Here is a 20629-nt window from a genome sequence, read left to right as displayed (position 1 = left end):
AGACAAAACACGCTTTTAACCATACGTATGCAATTTTTCCCCATTTTGTTAAGCCACTTTTTTAGCAAAAACTTTAAACCACTTCTTGTAATACTCCTTCTACCATCCATTCCGGGTGCAAATGGAAAGGTACTGGGAGGATGTTAAACTTTACGACCACATTCGCAAAATTTCTACCAACCACCGAGGTTTAGTGGGAGGGAAAAAAGCGAAAAACACACACACGTGTGCCCGTTCATGTAAAAACCGGTGCCGGATGAGATGAAAACTATGCCGAACCGGAAAACTGTGGCCGTGGAAACGTGCCAAAAAGCTACTTTTAAATAGAGAGGAGAGCAAAAACGAGTAGGAAAAAAAGAGGTAAAGAGCACTTTTCCATCACACAAAGCGACCACACAAGGGGGATGGAAAAAAACCCCTTCCTCCACCCCGACGGAGGTCCCAAAACCTGGAAAACCCAAACACGTAGAAATGTTGGTTTTTGGCCATTTTGTACAACTTTTTTTTTTGTGTGCATCCTTTTGAAGGTGGCTTCAAAATGTCCTCCACAGCCGGTGCGTACCGGAGAGAGTTCCTCTCTCTCTTTTTTTTTTTTGTCCATTCCATACAAGTTGTCCTTCACCTGGTCTGGTCTGGGTGTTGGGAAAGCGTGCACCAACTTTTACTTCATTTTAGTGATGAATGTGCAAAGGAACAAGAAAAAAGTCGTTCATAACCTCTGTTACAAAAAAATTGTGCCAGACACATCCAACCACGTGGGAACTAAGGGCGGAATGCAAAGGGGAATTTATTACCGTCCCCTATGGGTGCGTATCAAGCTTTGGTCATTAAAATTTAATTAACCCAAACATTCGCCTTTAATATTTGTAAAGAATCTATTTTTTTTTTTTTTTGTCCTCTCCACATAGACTCTAGAGTTCGGAAGGTTGTGATACCGCACGGGAAGGAAAATTCAGGGTTAGACATTTTTCGGCTTACTAAGCAGACTGATATCAGTCACATACATATATGCAAATGTTGATACAGCTTCCGTCAAGCGCGTAATAAGCGCTGTCTATCACAGGATATCATCTGCAGAGAAGATTTTCTATGTCAGATATGTGCGAAGGGTTCTGGGATTTGTCCCATTTATCTAGCTACAGGATATTCATACCCTATGATTACATAAGTTTTTCGTGATTTTTTGCCTTTTCATGCGAGCTCATTTGAATTCTTCTAGATTGAGAAAAGGGGGTTTTGTATTACAAATACTGATATTTAAGGAAAAATAGATTTTTATATCAGTACAAGGATGGAACTTACCTTTTTTTTAGATTATTTGGTATATTAGAACCTATGCAGCTTCCAGCGTTTGACGAGTGTTACAAAAGACCGTTTTTTCTTGGCTACAGTAGCAATAGCCAATCTAACTAATTCTTTTTGGTCTTGTACGCCTAAAGGTATGCAACCTGCTGTTTTCCTGTTTCGATGCCAGTAGTAATAACAAACAAAATAGTAAAAGTAGCTATCCAGAAAAAATCAATTAAAGTCAAAACACGAATCACATATTTTATGAAGCTATATTAGATTTCAATTCAAAACAAATCAATTGCTTAACGAACAGACCAAACTGCAATACTCAACCAGAATAGCTTTAAGCAAACGATTACCGTAGAAACTTTTCCCCAGAGAAAAAACCCTACACAAATCTTCCTGCGGTGATGCTAGCGCTCTCTAGATGACAAACTTACTAACACCACTTTCTAAATAGTAGAATAGTGTAGGAAAATTGCTTAAATTGGAGTGGAATAGTATTCTTTACAGGAGAAGACGAGTGGAAATTCAGTGAAAAAGTCTTTCTTAATTCGATCAATGAAATATAGAGAGTTTTCAGGAAAAATAATAATAAGTTTGAGAAGTCAGCAAGGATCCCAAGCCGCAATAATGCATATTTATAACCAACCAAGTAAGTGAAGTTCAAGTTTTAAAACAAACCGTGAAGAAATACCAAGAACATACTACTTGGGAACACGATCCATTCCTTCGGCTATGTGGAAACAGGAACTTCTTCACTGTTTTTACACAAACTACCAAACAAACCTTCCACCCAACTCGTCTCCAAAATGTCTGTCAGACGATTATCGTCCTGTAAAAAAAACACCACCCAACGCGTAACAAACTTTGTGAGATGTTACGTGAAAGTTATTCTAATGTCACCATGTCCATTCTATCAAATCAAATGGACCAATCCAATTCATTACCAAAGCATAATGCACATGAACATTATCATAACCATCGTGGAAATGGGGTTTTATTTCTTGTCTATTCAGTGCTGAACGGCACGGAAAAAGCTTGTTTTTCCAATCGTAATAGCTTCCCTACTAGAAACCATTTCCCTATTCCGTTTTTATTTTTCGGTCTCCTTCTCTCAAATCGTGCCGGGCGCTCGTCTGCCTCACTTAAACACTTCGAACATGGAAATTTAATGAAAAAAGTTTTCTATTTCTCCTACCCAGCAGTCCCGGTTCGTCTGTATCGTCGGGTCATCGGGGTCGTCGTGCAAGCATAAATTTTTAAATAATGGAAAGAAAATATGTTTCGAACGAAAACTTTCAACCATTTATCATCTTCCACACTGTTTGAATTAATTTTGGCAAACAAAAATTCCGAGAGCAGTGAAAAGCCGAATTCCCCGAATTGAAAAAATGGCTGATTAGAAGCGAAAATTGTATTGTTGGTAATGATATTTTTCCCTATTTCGTCTGCTTTTCCCACCTTTCTTGTTGCTTAAATTGTCACTATCTCTATCGCTCTTCGAAAGCAGTAGTAACGAGTAGATTAAAGACAGCTCAATTGCGCGCTGCTCATCACTTTCACTCGTCGCCCATGTGTTGCTCCTTTTGGACGGACGGCAACAGACGGTTCCTCGGGCGTTCGATCTCCCGTTTTAATGGAGACACCAAACACTTCCATCCCTGAACCAATCGGGAATGATTGGAATGACATTCCGATAAGTAGCAAACGAGCGGGTGTGGCAAATTCTTTTCTCCCTCCCACTCCAAATCGTCTCCGTCATTTCCATCCGTCCCACAGCATGACGTCCGCTGGCCCTTTTTGTCCCTCTTTTTTTTTCTTCTTCCATTCCTAAAGTGCCATTCAGATTCCACAGGATCTCTATCTTCGTCGGAGTTCTTCCACATAACATAAGAGCTAGAGCTATAGGAGAGAGAGAGAGAAAGAGCTATATGTATTCTGCGAAGTGTTTGATAAGCTGTTAGCAGCAGACAAGTCATTCGTCGATTCAATTCACACCGTCAAGTGAAGGGCGAAATTAAATTGACGATTGTGCGATGGTGACGACAAACGTTTGCACCAGCAGCTTCTTCTTCTGCTTCGGTTAGAAATTAGAAATCAACCGACTATTTGCTGTCGAGTGCGCGAATCTGCTAGACGCAGCGGCATCTCATTAGCCGCATAATAGAAGAAACCCGCTGGATAAGCGGATGTGACACCAATTATAACGTCGTGCGAAATCTCATTATGGATAAGCTGAACTACAAATTGAGCTTGACGTTGAAGGTTTTTTTTTTGGGCAGTTTTTGAAGCATTAGTTGGTTATGCCAGTGGAGTTTCATTATCTCAGCTCTTTTGAGGCTTTAACGATCAATGGCTTGTATGTCTCAGAATGATTTGAGCACGGAACTTCTCCAACTAAACATTGCGCTACTTCGAAGAACTGAGAAAAGTTGGGAATCTCTCCTAACAACAATACTTTGTCCAGGATCTTTTCCTCCGCCTATACTAATGCTCTAAACTCTCTAAAGTGTGTCATAGACTAAGTGTCCACAATGATTGTGGTGATTGTAAGCTTTGCGTTAAGGATGTCCCGCATCGGATATCCTAAGGACCCGGAACAACAGTGTAGAAGAATTTCTGCATAAATTCGGGATTTTGTCGACAGAATTGACGTCTACTTATCTCCATAGACATCCACATGACACGAAGCACCTTTAATTGATCCGGCGTTCTCATCCAACTTCAAGTGCCTTTATTCGCAAATTTTAGTTGATTGTCGGGGCTGCCCGGTGATAGAATCGGCAACGGCGAAGGTCTTTACTTAGCAGGACCGAGATACAATTTCCATTCGGAGCGTTCTTCGGTAATGAGTCTATCCAGCTTCTTAGTGACATGGACACAACTAGAACTAAAGATTTTGTACAGCAAAACCGATCTTTGTCCAGGATCATGCTCAATGATGGTATAAAGCTCCTCGCCTTTATTCCCTATTGCTATTCCAAATCAACTCAGAGCGCTATGAAACATTTTCGCCACATAAAACACCTAAAAACCCATTAAAATCAATCAATCAGACGTTTAAAAAAATATTTTAAAACTAAATAAAACGATAAACGCTTTCCATCAACCTGTTCGAGATAGTTCGATTGCATAACACGAGTTTTGGCTCACCTTCGCCCGTGCACAATGTTACAAGAAAATTAAAACGGGAAAAAATCCCACAAATCACTGTCCCGGGAAAACATGTCACACTGTGCTTACACAAGAGAGCACTCACGGCAATGAGTGTGCGGGATTACCCGATTGGCTTTTTTTTCTTCCCATTGGAGCCGATGTTAATCCACCATGGGCATGGTGGATTCCATCCGCCTCGGTCAAACTATTTTCCACACCACACAGACACCGTTGCGTGACAACCGCATTATCTCTCTCTCTCTCTACTATTTTTTCGCCCATTCCATTCGCCCAACTGCTGAACACATTCCCACGGTTGACTCGTGCATGGGTTCGAACATTTACATCCAGGCGCTGGGGTTGGATAGGTGGATTTTTTTTTGGTGCTTTCTCCCCTATCGGACGTTGGCAGGTATGCGTTCACACGTTTTCCCATCATTTTCGTAGTTTTTCCGCTCCGATCAATGTTCGGGCTTTGATTACGAATCGAGTGGACGTTTATTAATCACAAGGCAAAAAAAGGGAAATTCAACGACAGCTCAAGTTCAAGGGTGAACCGTGTGTATAGTTTTTGAGGGACAATATTTTCCTTCAACACCCAGAATTAGCATGAGCAGTTTCCATTTCCCTTCTCACACGCTTATCGGGTGATTTTATCATTCCAAACGTTCCTAATCGAAAACTCGTTATGCATTGTGAGTTGTAAAATCGATGCTTGATGAGCGTGCAGGACCGCATGAGTTTGTTTTGCTACAACATGGTAACATAGCTTAACGACATGTTGTGTGTGTGTACCTTTTTTTTGTTGTTTCCATTCTTTAAATTTATTATCATACGCATAATTTACGAGCCTTCGTGATGATAGCTATTTTCCCCGTTTCATAATGGTGCTGTTTGTGTGATAGCAACAAAAAGAAAAAGCAACGACAACAGTTTACCAGCCATTTGTAACGTTGATGAAGGTTTTTTTTTTCTATTCAACCCAGAATTCAAGCCTAGCCTTTACTGACCCGTGCTAGCACCTCGGGTTTGATTTATTGCACGTGAAGTGCACGTGTGGAACCGGTGGATTGCGATTGATTTCGTTCCCATAACCGGAAAAATCAAACCCATTTATATGAGCCCTTATCCGCTATCAGCTCACTCTCGCTCTCTCACACACACGCAATTCATTTTTCCCGATGAAATCATATTTCACGTTTTATGATGTGAACAATAAATTGGTACCATTTTATGATGACAAACAGGCACCGAGTTCATCGAGGCCACATCGCTTTCGCTCGCCCTTTCCAGGGCATAAAACGCTCATCACTTTTCTTTACCGGCTTTACCCAGTTTGAGCCGCCGTTGGCTCAAACCATAGACAGAAGATTGTACTCCATAAAAATACCGCAGATTGCTAGGGGGTCCTCATTCACCTCTCCAGCTGCTGCGAAAACTTTGACCACTTTTCACGTTAATCAACTGGTCGATTTGATGTTTGGGGGTATGATGTGCGGCTCACTCTTGCTTTATTTACACCTTTTGGCAGCTTTCCATCCTTCAAACCAATGCAAAGCCCCGGTACGACGGTGACCACAAAACGATGTGCTCGTAAACATCATCAACCAGGCGCTACCGATCATGATACGGTCTATGGCTACGCACCCTATCGCAATGAGCCATTTGATGAAGCTCATGATGGAGCTTCGCCAAAGAAAATCTAACTATCCTTCTTTTTCGTCGTCGTCGTCGTCATCGGCATGATATAATCAATCCCGACGAATGAAACCTTGGACCACACCAGGTGTCAAAATGCTACACAACCGGCCAACACTTCGTTCTTCGCCTTCATCCATAACACCATCACAAAACAAGCTGATGCAATTTTACGCAATTCACACAATTTTCCACTTCGCTCGGGCCACACAGGACCGGGCCTTGCCTTGCAGTGCACCTCAAAAAAGGAAACACAAGACTACATCATTACGTGCTCAGCGGTACGCTTGCTTACGATCGCTTGCATCAACGCTCAGGCCAAACGAAATTGCTTCTTGTCACGAAAATCTATCCCTCCGTCCGAAACGCTCTACCACGCTCGAACGCTGTTGTGTGTTTCTCAACAAACAAATAAAAAAAAAAACATAAGCAATCTTTTTGGCACATTGGTCGAAAATTCGATGCGAACAACTTCATTAGATGCCGCACAAAATGCACCACACCGTTGCTGCATCGAACCACCAGATCACCCTTCCCCCTAAAGGTTAACGATCTTAGGTGGAGCAAGGTTAGATCAACCCCTTTTTTTTTTTTTTTTGGCTGCATGCCTTGGTCGTGCTTAAGATTGGGACAGAATTCGTATCATTATCGTACCGGTTGAACATCATCAAACTGACCATGTCGTACCGGGGACGGAGCATTCCCATCATCGTCCGACAACAGCAGCACGCATGCAATATTAGTTTGCGGATACATCACTTTTCCTTAGATCCGAGGCCAAAAAGATCGGCAAGTGACCAATGCAAGGCGCATGTACTACTTTGATCACGTGCTTTGATGGTCTAATAAAAGTGCACCCAGTGAGGTTTTTCTTGGTACGATTATCATGTTAAGACTGCTTGGGGTGGAGCCTTCCAGCACCGCAGTGGTGGTATCGGTCTTTGGGGAAGATGTTATTTAATTGGACTCAAGTTTCATATAATTGAGCTCAAAGCTGCTATGGGAGAGATGAAACGAAATGCAATTTTTGTCAACGTCGTTGAATGTTGTATAACCGTTTTTATTCCGAGGAAAATATCAATTCAAAATTATTTTCTTTAAGCTTGAAAAATAAATATTTTGAAAGAATTTTTCATACAAAATCCTAACAATTTCCTGGTACGAAAAACTGATCTAAATCCATGAAATTTAAAAGCAAAATTTTTATGGTAAATGTCCTCCGAAAGGAGTGCAGTGCAGAGTGAGAGTATCGAACATATTGTCGGAATCGTTCGAATCTCATATGGGTCTGAGGCAAGGGGACGGACTCTCCTGTCTACTGTTCAATATAGCCTTGGAAGGTGTCATACGAAGCGCGGGGATAGACAACGATATCCGTGGCACGATTCTCTACCGGTCTCTTCAATTTCTCATCTTCGCGGATGACATTGACATCGTTGGCAAGACGACAGCGAAGGTGTGTGAGGCGTACACCCGACTGAAACGTGAAGCAGCAATTGGATTGATGATCAATGCGACGAAGACGAAATACCTGTTTGCCGGAGGCTCTCATCGTGATAGAGCCCGAGTGGGAAGCAGCGTGTTAGTCGACGGCGACAACCTCGAGGTAGTAGAGGAGTTCTGCTATCTTGGAACTGTCATAACTTCGGATAACGATGTCAGCAGCGAAATCCGGAGACGCATTGTTCAGGGGAATCGTGCCTACTATGGTATTCACCGTTTGCTGAGATCCAGAAGACTTCGAGACCGCACGAAATGTGAGATATATCGCACACTGATTCGCCCACTGATGGCCACGAGTCTTGGACCATCCGAGCGCAGGATGCAAACGCTCTTGGCGTGTTTGAGCGTCACATCCTCCGGACCATCTTTGGTGGTTTGTGCGAGCATGGAGTGTGGAAAAAAGGATGAATCACGAGCTTGCTGAGCTATACGGAGAACCGGACATCCTGACGGTAGCAAAGATCGGCAGGATACGATGGCTGGGGCATGTTATGAGGATGCCGTACTCATGCCCCGCCAAAAAGGTATTCGTCAGCGACCCCCAGTTCGGCACGTCGGGGAGCTCAGCGAGTTCGTTTACTTGATCAGGCTTAAGGGTGACCTGTCGGAGATCGGGTGCCTACATGGATGGGAAGCTGCAGCCAAGGATCGAGATTCCTGAAGATCTATTATTGACCGGGCCATGTCATGACGACGTGATCTTTAAAAGAGCAGGCCAACTCGAGTGAGTGAGAGTGTCCTCCGAACAATCAGAGAATTTATAAAGATCAAAGCATTAAATCAGTTAGGATAATATTATCAAACACGACTTGAATATTGTTCAAGTATGGAAGTTTTTCCATTACAGCTGCTAATTTAGTTAGGAATGCAACTTGTTTGGCACATTTATTCAATTGTATAAATATTCAGTTTCATAGTATCTGTATCATAGTGTCATGGACAAGGGCGTTTCACGATTTTTATGCTTGTAGTCATGCTATTCGGAGACATCTCAATGGAATATTTGGTAGGTTCACCATATTTAACCAAAAAACGGACTGATATTGAATCTCATCCGAAGGCTTCTTCCGTACGTAGGACATACTATCGAGACAGACTTAGTTATGAAAAACTGGTGTCAAAGAAGCCAAAAATGACTAGCCAGACCACTCGAGTTTAAAGTAAAAAGGCAAGACCGAACACCTCCACTTCAGTCTCTACTTCTACTTTTTATTTCTGATTGATATCGATCCTGCCTTGTAACGAATGACTATTTTTCTAGGGAATCTAGTCTAATAGAAGTTGAATATTAAGAAAAGTTGTAGACAACAACTTAATTTTTGATTAAAGAAAAATTCTGTTTTCCATAATAAATACGAGTGAGGAGATATGAGAGAGACTACAGTAGTTATGACTAATTATATTTATGTTGCAAAGAAGAATTTTATTTTACATCGTATGTGTATGTCATGTTTACGGACACGTTTCGCTCTGGGAGTCTGTGGTGATGGTCATTCTATTCGGATTATAGTTTATTATTTACCATACATCCAACTTTTGGGGTGCCGGACTCTGATTTGTTGTCGCAACAAGTGGAAAACAGAATTGTCGAACATGACAAGTCGTCGAAGTTTGAACTGTTCCCAGTGCAAAATGTAAACAACGAACCAATTTCGCTGAGAAGTACTGTAAACGGAACGCCTCGAATAACTCTGTTCAAAATTATCTAACAAAACTGTCAACAGTTCATTTCGACAGTTGACATTCAAACAAAGACTTCAGAGACAAAATAATCAACATAAACAGTGATTGAGTTTTGTTATGAGTTTGAAATAACTGACGAATCAGCGCCAACACTTCCACTCATAATGAACATATCTCCAAAAAAGCCAAATCGTAGTTCACTTATTCATTATCCCAATCATTCTGTGTAAAAATAATGCTTGAAGCAAAACTCACGTTCAGGCCATACTCAAGTAGTAAAGAAAATTAAATTGCCTCGTGGTTAGTTTAATCAACAACAATCCATTCCATGACTGTCATCTTGTTGCTCTCTCTCTCTCTCTCTCTCTCTCTCTCTCTCTCTCTCTCTCTCTCTCTCTCAATATCATTGTACAATCGAGATATTCAAACACTCGATCACACCAGCGCCCACACACACACACACGTCCGATGCATTCCTGCCAGACGCCGAACTATCGCTAACCTTTGCCCTTGCACCAAACGCGCGGTCAATAAAAACTAAGTGCAAATTGGTTCCACGCTGATTACTTTTGCCAATAAAACGATTTCCAAACCCGGAACATGCCCAGGGCTGCCTCTAATCATGCAGCTGCACCCGAAATGGAAATTTCACCCTACCCAACCGTCCGTTCGAGACGAGGACGCCATAAAGTGTGCCATAATCTTGGACTAAATTTTGGCCAATCTTCCGCACGTACCGGACTGGTTGAAAACTTTAATTTCCGTTCAACGATTCCGCACACACACACAGTTACACAGTTACAGTCAGTCGGTCGGGGTAGGTCACATTGTTGAAACGACCTACTTGGAAAGGTCGACCTTCCTCTCCGTGATTTAATGCCAACCCACTGCGACGGAATGTGACGACTTAAGGCCTTGCGGAATGTTTAACTATTCAACGCCCGAAGACGCAGCGTTCGAGCGACGAGTTTTTAAGCAAGATTTAAGCCCGCCAAGGAAAAAAGGGCTTCTTCTGTTTTCTCTCTGACTCCCGGTGCCTTCACAGCTTTCCTTCGAAAAGGTCGAAGGGTTTTATTCTGCCAAAAAGGAAATCCCGGTCAACTCCCGGCCCTTGTACGTCATCGAGCAAGATGGTAAAGATGGAAATAAAAAATCATACTTGCTGCTGGTGCTGCTGCTCGTATCACCGAGCGCCCGGCCTGGCCATAGCTATTTTCGATACCGGTTCGACTTTTGGTGCTCGGCCGCCAAGTGATACGTTGTTTACTATTTACCCGCTCCCGTTTGTAGAATCAACATGAGAAATCCGTACGGATGGATCAAGCAATACGGCACATCTGCACATCACTCCTTCATTCAACCGTCATCGGACGGTACACACAGTGGATTGAGTTTCCACTCGAGTGAACCTCAAGCCGGAGCACGTGTTTTCCCGAGAAAACTGTCGAAACTCTTAAGCCTTCGCAGCGGTACACAAACACGCTCACGGGAATGGAAATTCGCCTCGCCTTGCCTCACCTTTTCTTGCTTAATCCATCAACGCGACCAGACTCTTTCACAGCTAATAATCTTAATCATTCCCGAGGGCAATTTATTTAGGCGCGATTGCCACAAAAACACTCACACATTCGCTCACTCGCAGCGCCGCTCAAGTGGAAACCACCGATTGTAAAACCTGCCTGCTGTTCAACTGCGGCTAGTTGAGTGAGTGCGTGGGAGCGTATATTAAGTGTTAAATAAAATAATCAATAAAACCCATTCATCAGTCGAGGGACTTGCCTAGCGTCAGAGCGGTACACGAATGCCACGCAACTCTTATCTGTAAATGCAAATCTGCTGGCTTGTCTAACAAACACATAAAATACAGCACGCTTAATGGCTCCGGTCTGGACGTTTCTCCGATTTCACCCTTCCAGCACGGAGATCCTCGTACTGCATGAATCGGATTTTCAATATCAATTAATTAAAAGCACCGATAATTTTGTGCCAATAGAGACGAGATTGATCCTCCTGATGATGATGATGCTGATAGCATGGTAAATTCGAACACCATTTTCCCATTGTGTGCACAGACACATCCAATCCATCTTTCGATTGCTTTTTCTTCACACTTTACCATTAAAATCTCGACCAAACAGACGTTCAGGGACTTGTCAAATATTTGCCGTTCGATAAAACCCCGTAAAATGATGAAGCTCACGATGAGGCTCTTTGCAAATAACCAGCAGAAGAAAAAAACGCCACGGCTCCATTTCAAAAACCCCTTTACTGTGCCATCTCCTATCCTCTGCAACAACTCCACAAACGGCCCATTTACGTCGATGAGATTAAGGAACAATAAATGTGCGAATATCGAACCGAATTATACTGTTGACAAGCAGACGCTTCCATCGGGTGCGTCTCATAACTCGGGAGACAAATTATCCACCACCCACAGACCCACTAAACCGCAAGCGATCCTTCGGTGCGAATATAATTTTCACCCAGTCGACGAGCACCAGCGGAACAATTACTGGAAAGTGGGACTTGTGTGGTGTGGAGTGGTATTTTAATGGATGAAGGAAACCTTTTGCGGTCGGGTTATCGTACGCAGGTTAAGTTAACGCCCGACCAAATGGCCACAAGCGTCAGTACGATAATGTCTCTGCCCTGTAACGTTTACGTCCAGTGACGAGCATCATAAGGGTCGCTAAACTTTGCGGAAACATTCATATTCATTTTCCGGCGCAAATACGTCAAAACTTGCGGGGTACCCGAAGTTGGGGTACCGGAATTTACACCTGAACTTCAAGCGGTCCCCAAACTTTGCTCCAACACCGAACCGGGGCGGTTTAAGTGCTAATGAAAACGATTCGTTTGCGAATGGATACTACGTGGCTTTGCAATACTCTGTTTGGTAAACGATTTGTATGCGAGTTCGTGGGTTTTAAAGTGTCCTTCGACAAGTACGGTTATCTGGATTTTTGAACCAATGGCAAGCTTTAGCCCAGGTGTTTACATTTAAAAAATCTGAAATACTGGAATTAAAAACATCCGTACACCATTGTTGAATATGAACACATTGTTGAAGAAGAAAGTGCCTAAAGTCACGAATGATGCTCCTCAGAGATAAATTGAGGGTGAATATTCATTCTTTTGGAAGGCCACTTGAATCCTTGGGTGCAATCTTGCAAGTTTTCTAACAGTTTTTACCAAGTATGAGTCCTCTATACGTATAAGTTTACCCCTGTAGATGACGCTTTTCGGTCGCCTTCTCTAGGACTTATCAGTGAAGATGCCAGGATTTGTCTCCAGACCAACATTGATCTTATTTGCTTAGATTGATCCAGAAACATAAATTAATAAGCCTTTCTATGTTCTTCTCTATTCCAGGATTACAATAACTCTTAAACTACTGCAAACCATTCAACCGGGTGTGGAACGTGGTGAAGATTCATCCCGAACTAAGCTGGTCTACGACCGCATGCGCTGAGTGTGATAGGCCGCGACGACGTCAAACGTCGTGGCCAGACAAAACTAAACCTCCTCCCTGTACTTGTACCATGGGTGCACTTTTACAAAACTTTACCAACAGCTCTGCTCATGCGACCGATAAGTACGGTCCCGATACCGTATCATCTCGCGAGCTCAGTATGGTAGTCGCAAAGGACGGCACGATACCGGCCGTGTCCCTGGCAGGCCTAACCACAACGCTGGGACTGGACGGAGGATCGTCGGCAGAAGTGATGGTCAGTCTCGGTGGCAACGGTTCCGGGCAATCGCAGGACCTAAGCGATCTGGTCGATGGTTGCCCCAAACCGGACGATCTACTCTACCCAAGCATCTTTGGCATTGATCTAGCTGTGCCGCAGTGGGAAGCGATCGGTACGGCAATCATCCTAACGCTCATCATCATCATCACGATCGTGGGAAACATTCTCGTCATACTGAGCGTGTTTACGTACAAACCGCTGCGAATCGTGCAGAACTTTTTCATCGTATCGTTGGCGGTGGCGGATCTGACGGTAGCGATCCTGGTCTTACCGCTCAATGTGGCCTACTCGATCCTGGGACGGTGGGAGTTTGGTATTCACGTGTGCAAGATGTGGCTTACGTCGGACGTTTTGTGCTGTACCGCGTCCATCCTGAACCTTTGTGCGATTGCGCTCGATCGATACTGGGCCATAACGGATCCGATCAACTACGCCCAGAAGCGTACGCTCGAGCGTGTTCTCGCGCTGATTGCGGGCGTTTGGGTGTTATCGTTGCTGATCAGCTCACCACCACTAATCGGTTGGAACGACTGGCCCGAAGAGTTTTCGAGCGAGTTCCCGTGTCAATTAACGAGCAATCAGGGCTACGTCATCTACTCGTCGCTCGGCTCGTTCTTCATCCCACTCGTCATCATGACGATCGTGTACATCGAAATCTACATCGCTACCCGGCGACGGTTACGCGAGCGTGCTCAGGCCTCCAAAATTAACACGCTCGCCACGCGCAGTATCGGCATGGTGGCCGGTAACGGTGAGAAAGAGCTCACCACAACGCTACAGCATCAGCAGCAGCACCAGCAGCAACAGCTTCAGCAGCACCCGGATGGCCAGCGTCACGGGCCAGAGCATGGAGCGATCCAGCACGACCAAGAGTCAATCAGTAGTGAAACGAACAACCACAACGAACTCACCGACACGGGCAGTGCGGGTGCGCTGGCAGGGAAAAAGACAGACGCCAAGAAGAAGGGCCGACGGTTGGGTGCCTACTTTGGCCGAGCGCTTGTCGGTGCGGGTGGCAAAAAGCACCACCGGAAACCGGACGACAGTGGTCGAACGGCGGATGGTGGTGGTGGTGGCCAGCAGCATCATCGATTAGCGGCAGCGCTACGCGACGAAGACTCGGTCACGGACAACCCGGACAATTCCGGTTCGGGCGAAAGTGGTGGCAAAGCGCCGGACGCATCGAACACGGCCAATCTGCCCGCCGGCAACTGTGATATTCCGCCAACCGAACGGATGGACAGCGCGCGCAATGGGGCTGGCCACCGGGAGGTCGGTTTCCACGAGTCCACGACCGAGCTGGTGGCGAGCGGGACGGGTGGCCACGGGACGACGCCTGCCAGCACCCGTATCGGTGGCCGGTTGAAACAATCGTTCCGCAAACCGGGCGGCATTAATCAGTTTATCGAGGAAAAGCAGAAGATTTCGCTGTCGAAGGAGCGACGGGCGGCCCGCACGCTCGGCATCATAATGGGTGTGTTTGTCGTGTGCTGGCTGCCGTTCTTTCTCATGTACGTCATCCTGCCGTTCTGTCCCAGCTGCTGTCCGACGAATAAGTTAATTAATTTCATCACCTGGCTGGGCTATATCAACTCCGCGCTCAACCCGATTATTTACACCATCTTCAATCTAGACTATCGACGCGCATTTAAGCGACTGCTCGGCATTAAGCAGTGAGCTGCTGCCGTACCGGTAGCTGGCTAAGGTTTGGCCGGTGGGAATGGGACGGGTAATCATTTCCAGGAAATCAGTTCATCCTCATCAGCCGAACGTGTGTCCACTTTGGTTTGGTTTGGGAAAAAAGGGGAAAATCCTATATACAAAACAGAATAGGAAACGAAGGAGGGGAAGATAAAGCCTGACAACATCAACAAACGATCGGCCATTACAAACACACACACACACATACAGACACAAACACATCCTAGCAAACCGGAAAAGTGTGTACCGGAATATTTAAGCACTCATCACAAGCAGCCCCTAAGTGGAACTGCTCGCAAAGCTTTTATGCCGCCAAGAGGAGCTATTAACCGTCCTCATCCGTCCACACGGTTGTTTTTCTTTTTTTTTTCATGTACGCAAAAATCCATGCCGATAAAAAGGAGAGCAAAAGCTTTTTACTCTTCAACTATTGATTATTATCTTGCATTCGTTTTTTTACAACCGGTTCCGCCCGTTTTTGTTTTTTTTTGCTAATTAATCCCCAAGAGCAATCCAACAAGCACGAGCAAGTACAGAAGTGGGTTGATTTTTCCGGCCCTTTTTTGTTTTCCTTTTTTTTCTGCTGCCACACAAAAACTTCCACCCACTTCAACATCATTTATTTTATTCTCTTTTGGAGCACTTTAAGCTACAGAGGTAGTTGGGAATGAGCAAAAAACAAGAGGGCAAATGAAGGCCCCACACTCGTTCCGGCGATGGACAGATAACCCGAAACAAACAAAACAGCACACGGTGCTCGTTCTTTTGTCTTAAAGCTCTGCGTCACTCCCCGTCATATTTCATGCAAACTGCTTAAGCGCTCGGGTGCGGCACCAGGCGCCTCCATTGAGGTTTTTTTTTCTTCCATTGCTCGTTTGGCTTTATTAGGTTCCTGTTTTCACTTTGCGTGTCCTTTTTGCGGTTAGTTTCGTTCCCGTTCGTCATATTGAATGAGCAACTCTTCAGCTTAAAGGAGGACAAAATTTGTGATAAAAAAATCTTGTTGCCCGGAAAGAAAATCGGGATTGCTGACATCCGTCTCCAGCCCGGAAGCTATCTCGTGCTGTACGGATACTGGCACAATTGCGCAAGCTTCTCTTCAGGTTTGGACAATGCTGAGCCGCAATTCATGCCCATTCAACCGGTGCTCTTATCTTTGATCGTTGGCCATTTTCTTTGCCCCTTTACTGGTTACTGAGCGAGACACTTCGTTCTTTCTGGGGACAACATGGTGGACTGGATGCGCTGGGCAGAAAACCCGAGTGGCCACCGTATTTTCTGCCACTTTTGGGCTTTGTGGTTCATGGCTTTTCCTTTCACACCATCTCATCTCCACCCTCCGGCCATTTTGAAGCTTGAAAATCCACCAACAGGAAAAGGGAGCAGTTTTAGTGAGTGCTGACTGCGCTTTAGAGCATTCCCTCACATCAGCTTCGTTGTTTTGTTTGAGTGATGTTTTCGACCCCAAGTTTACCTCTTCTTCACTAACAACTCCCCCATCAGCGCGCGTAGTGTAATCAAACCAATCTTGCCGACAATAAATTCCTATTTTCCAACCCCTTTTACAACGCGCGGAAGGGGGTTTTCGAGCACCACAAAACCGGTTCATATCCGGTGGAAAACAGCAGCAGCAGCTCTGGCAAATGCTCGACAACACCCTTGTGCTTGATGTACGACAACAATAACAAGCCACTTTGTTCCCGTCAGCAGTGAAAAAAAAAACGAGAGACTTTCCCCACCCTGTGCCGCTAGTGTCCAACACCGTTCCGATTCCGTATGGCCGGAGGTAGTCCATTCTTCATCGTCGTCGCCGTTACGATCGCCAAGGCGCTCCAAAATCAACCACGGACAAAAAGAGAAGGAAAAAAACCAGTTTCCAAAACAAACCCCGAGGGTTTGTGGCAAGCAGGAGGGGGCGGTCACATTGTATACAATTCTGTCTCACCAATGGATAGGGTGAGTTGAACGGGGAAAAGCATTTCCATCCGGCTTGGAAAGAAGCGGGCGTGAAGTAAGAGTAAACCGGGAAATCATTTTGTACTGTGCCGCGTGTACATTCCAAAAGATGGCCATGCTAAAGAAGCGAAGATGAAGAACGCACCCCAGACTCAACACCACCCTCCATGGAAATCTGTTTTCTACAGAAAGCAAGGAAGTAAAGCACGTTGCATACCGCCAGAACAATGCAAAGACTTTTGCGCATCGGTAAATAACGGTCCTACACACATCGCTGGTTTCGGTGGTTTAGTGTAGCCGAAAGGGAACTGGCCCGGAAGCTGGGTGGAAAACTTTTTTCCTTACCATCCACCCCACCATCATCTGCCACCCGGTGGAAGTCTTTGCGGCGACCAAAACACTTCCCGAAAACACACATCGCACGTGAGTGAACGTTTCGGTAGGAGATTAAGCCGCACGCCCTCTGGCGGTGGGTAGCTGAAATGGTGAAATTATAATCTTTCACAACACAAAACACCGTCCCACACTCATCATCTCGTGTGCATGGTGACATTGGTTCGAAAAAAGCCCTTTTTTGTACGACATAATTCCTCATAAAGTTCCACCTGGCTATGCGAGGCTTGTTGTGTAGTGCCGGAGATTAAAAAGCGGGGCTTATTTTTTTTTTGTGTCGCGCTTTGGCACGGCTAATAATTATGTCAAAAGAGGTTCACCTTCTTCTTCGAGCGACATAAAATCTAATTTCCCATTTTTAATAGCTTTTCTTTTAATGCTTGAATTACAGTAAAAATGTTCCTTTCCTTGGGGATACAGCGACAGCGAAAAGACCGAGAAGTATTGTGTAAAATTTAATTAGTAAGACGACGAAATCTTAAAACCAGCCAGACACATCCGATGCTTTCGAAAAGATGGTTGCAAAAAAAAAACAAACTTCCCGATCCTTTACCGAGAGAAATAATTTATTTCTTTCGACAAGACAAAGTTCTGCTAACAAACTGCGACAACGACCTCCCGGTTAGTGCTATTTGCATTCCAATCGTGTTCCAACTCGGCGAAAGACAATAATACTCCAATGATCAACCGCCACGAAACCAAACTATGATTATAATCATTTGTTTTGCTACGTTGACTTCTTGCTGTGCCCTTTACTGGACTACTGCCTTTGCCAAAAAAGGAATAAAAACCCCCACTCCCAAGGAGTCCACAAGCCCCGAAGAGTTTGGTTTGATTTGAAACTTGCTCCACGCAGCTTGCCGGTAATCCATTGTTTATATTGCTGCTTTTCGACTGCTTGGCTCGTGCTAGCTTGCTACCATCCTTACCGCAATTCAAACACCGACTAGAGGAACCTTAAAACACAGACACACACACCTAGACAAAACTTTCCCCTCGGGTGTGTTCTCAAAAAAGACGATGCAGTTTGATGCTGAAGGTGGACACACGAAACGCTGGTGAACTGGTTTCCCTTTGAAATGAACAACAAAAACCCCGGAACCCCGGAAACTTGCAAGACGTAGAAGTTGTAACAGGAATCTCCAACGGCAACTCCAACCACACGATACCGAACGATATGTGCCCGACGACGACGACGACGTACCTCCAGCAGCTTCTTTTTTCGAGCCCAAAGAGAAACCGCTGGACAAATGCGGCAGTGTAGTGCAGTCAGTGGTGTCCACATATCGATGCGCCAGTTTGTGGGAGTGGAGATTTTGAAGAAGAAAACAAAAACCGACAGCTAACAGCAAGTTTTTAGTTTCTGTACAGTATTATAAGAGAGAGAGAGAGAGCGGGTGGAGACGGTGAGACGGCATGTTCGGGGTGACACACCGTACACGAAAGCCAACTCGTTGACCTTTAAAGGGTTGTTTGGGGAATGGGTTGTGGTAAAACTCTAACGATAGTTTCGTTAGCTCAACCGGTCCAGCGTTTCGGCACAAAAAAAATGCTGCAAATTGCAGCAACACATTTGTGAACGGTTTCGACGAAGACGAACGCCAAAAAAAAAAAGGGTGAAGCGACCGTGAAGTACGAAGTAGGAGAGTTTTCCAGGAAAACGTGTATAGTATATGATAGTGTTTTAAATTACTGCTGCCCGTTAGTGTGCTGCCCGGATGCTGGGACCCGGTCGGGAATGATAAAGTAAAATAAAATGGGCAGCAAAAGCGTGGCTATGAGCGAAGGGAATAGCGCAGTTAGTGTTGTGGTGGTAGTAGCAACAGCAGCAGAAGAAGCAGAAGTAGAAGTATTTAGTAAGGAAGAAATAGGAATTTTTCATAACGTACCTGTTGGAATCTTGTTTTACGGTGATGTAAAGTATTTTTTTAAAAAACTCGTTTCGTCTAACGACTCCCGTTTTTTTTTTCTAACGAAACAAAAAGTTAGAAAAGAAATCCACAACACACACTTTCACACACGTCCTCATATCGTTCCGTGGGGCTGGTTCATTAACTGGAACGTAGAACCACGGTGCTTGTATGTATATTTTGTACATGTGCATAAAAAAAAGCATACACAAACCAAACAAACAAACAAAGTTCGGGCAAAAAGGGTCCAGAAAGAGAAGAAAAGCGAGCAAAGAAGAAAACGATAGTAAAGGTAAGTAAAGTAAATAAGGAAAAGAAAAAACAAACGAGCAAAAATAAAACAAAACCAAAACTGTTTCATCATGGATGGAATGGCAAAGACTAGTTAGTAACACACGGTTCAACACAGCCAGTTTGTGCAGTCCACTTGGTGGCTGGCTCGGTTCCTGGCGGTGCGACTGCAACTGCGACGACACCCAGGCTGTAACAAGTTTAATTATAGCGCCCGAGTAGTGGTGCATGCGTACGTGAGGAATAATCAACGCGATATACTTAGATGTCTCGGGTCGGAGGAGCAAAAAACCACACACACTCACACACCCACACACAAATAGCTAATCGTGCTTATCGTTGTACCGTAGAACGGAAGATATTGTGAAAATAAGGAGAGAAAAAGTAAGAGAAAATACTCTCCATTAAAATGCCAATGTAAATAAAACTTTAAATGCAATAGAAACGCTCATAAAGCTTCAACTTTACACATCCATAGCAGGAGCAGAAAAAAAACAATAGGAAAAAAGAAAGTGTGTTAAAAAAGGAGAGGAGGAGTTCACCACTAAACCATTGTTCCGGGGTTTTTTGCTTTTGCTCTCGCGCACTCACACTGACAAAGTGAAAATCCGGTCGTTATCGAATTCTAAATGTGTATCAAACATAAATCAATTTTCCAATTTCCAACACACACACATATGCATAAAAGTCGAAAACACACACACAACAGTAAAACAGAAAGAAAACTTTTTCAACAAAAAACTGAAGCGCAAATCTGTTTTGCAAATGGTTTTTGCATCCATGTTTGCTCCTGGCTGTAAAACGCTTTTACGAAAGCCAATAGCAAAAGAATGCCCAGCAAATAAATCAAAAACTCGACAAAACATAGGATCAAGTTAAAGATCAAAAGGAAGGATAAGAAGCAGATAGATGCGGCCAATAAGTAGCAATCAAAAGCTGTTAAGAAATGCAAGTAAATAAATCGATTCAGAAGCTCCTTTAACAGAAAAAAAAGGTCAAAGAGAGTGCGAAAGAAAAACTTTAAATATCTCACGAATGGAAACGCTGCCTAGTTTTAGTTTTCTGCAAACTGCAATAAAGAATCTGTTCAGAAGAAAAACAAATGTAAGCAAAACAAAATTGAGACAAGTGGATTTGTACATTTTTGTTTTCCCAAGTAGTACAGTGATAAAGTCACATTGAAACACGTCAGGCGTCAAGTGCACGATTGTCTATTGAAGAGACCTATGCTGGTATGAGGTCTTTTTCGATGACAAAGGTCTCTCAGTACACGATATCTCAAAGACGATAAAG

General features: G+C 44.1%; 2 protein-coding genes across 2 annotated transcripts in view; one reads left to right on the top strand and one right to left on the bottom strand.

The window, feature by feature from the left end:
• The window catches only part of LOC126557692 (cell cycle checkpoint control protein RAD9B), a 211936-nt gene that overhangs the window by 99409 nt on the left and 91898 nt on the right, over window positions 1–20629 (bottom strand). The gene's annotated exons all lie outside the window — the stretch shown is intronic.
• Window positions 12876–14762, top strand: LOC126557412 (putative tyramine receptor 2). The gene has a single exon (XM_050213181.1). The coding sequence runs from the start codon at window positions 12876–12878 to the stop codon at window positions 14760–14762; it is 1887 nt and encodes a 628-aa protein (XP_050069138.1).

The sequence above is a fragment of the Anopheles maculipalpis genome, chromosome 2RL (assembly GCF_943734695.1).
Source record: "Anopheles maculipalpis chromosome 2RL, idAnoMacuDA_375_x, whole genome shotgun sequence".
NCBI classification, from domain to species: Eukaryota; Metazoa; Arthropoda; class Insecta; order Diptera; family Culicidae; genus Anopheles; species Anopheles maculipalpis.
Note: the sequence above shows the minus strand (reverse complement) of the source record. Positions and strands in the feature narration are given on the sequence as shown.

What these genes read in the sequence shown, in the direction of transcription:
- LOC126557412 (XM_050213181.1), top strand. Translation starts at nt 12,876, where the DNA reads ATGGGTGCACTTTTACAAAACTTTACCAACAGCTCTGCTCATGCGACC.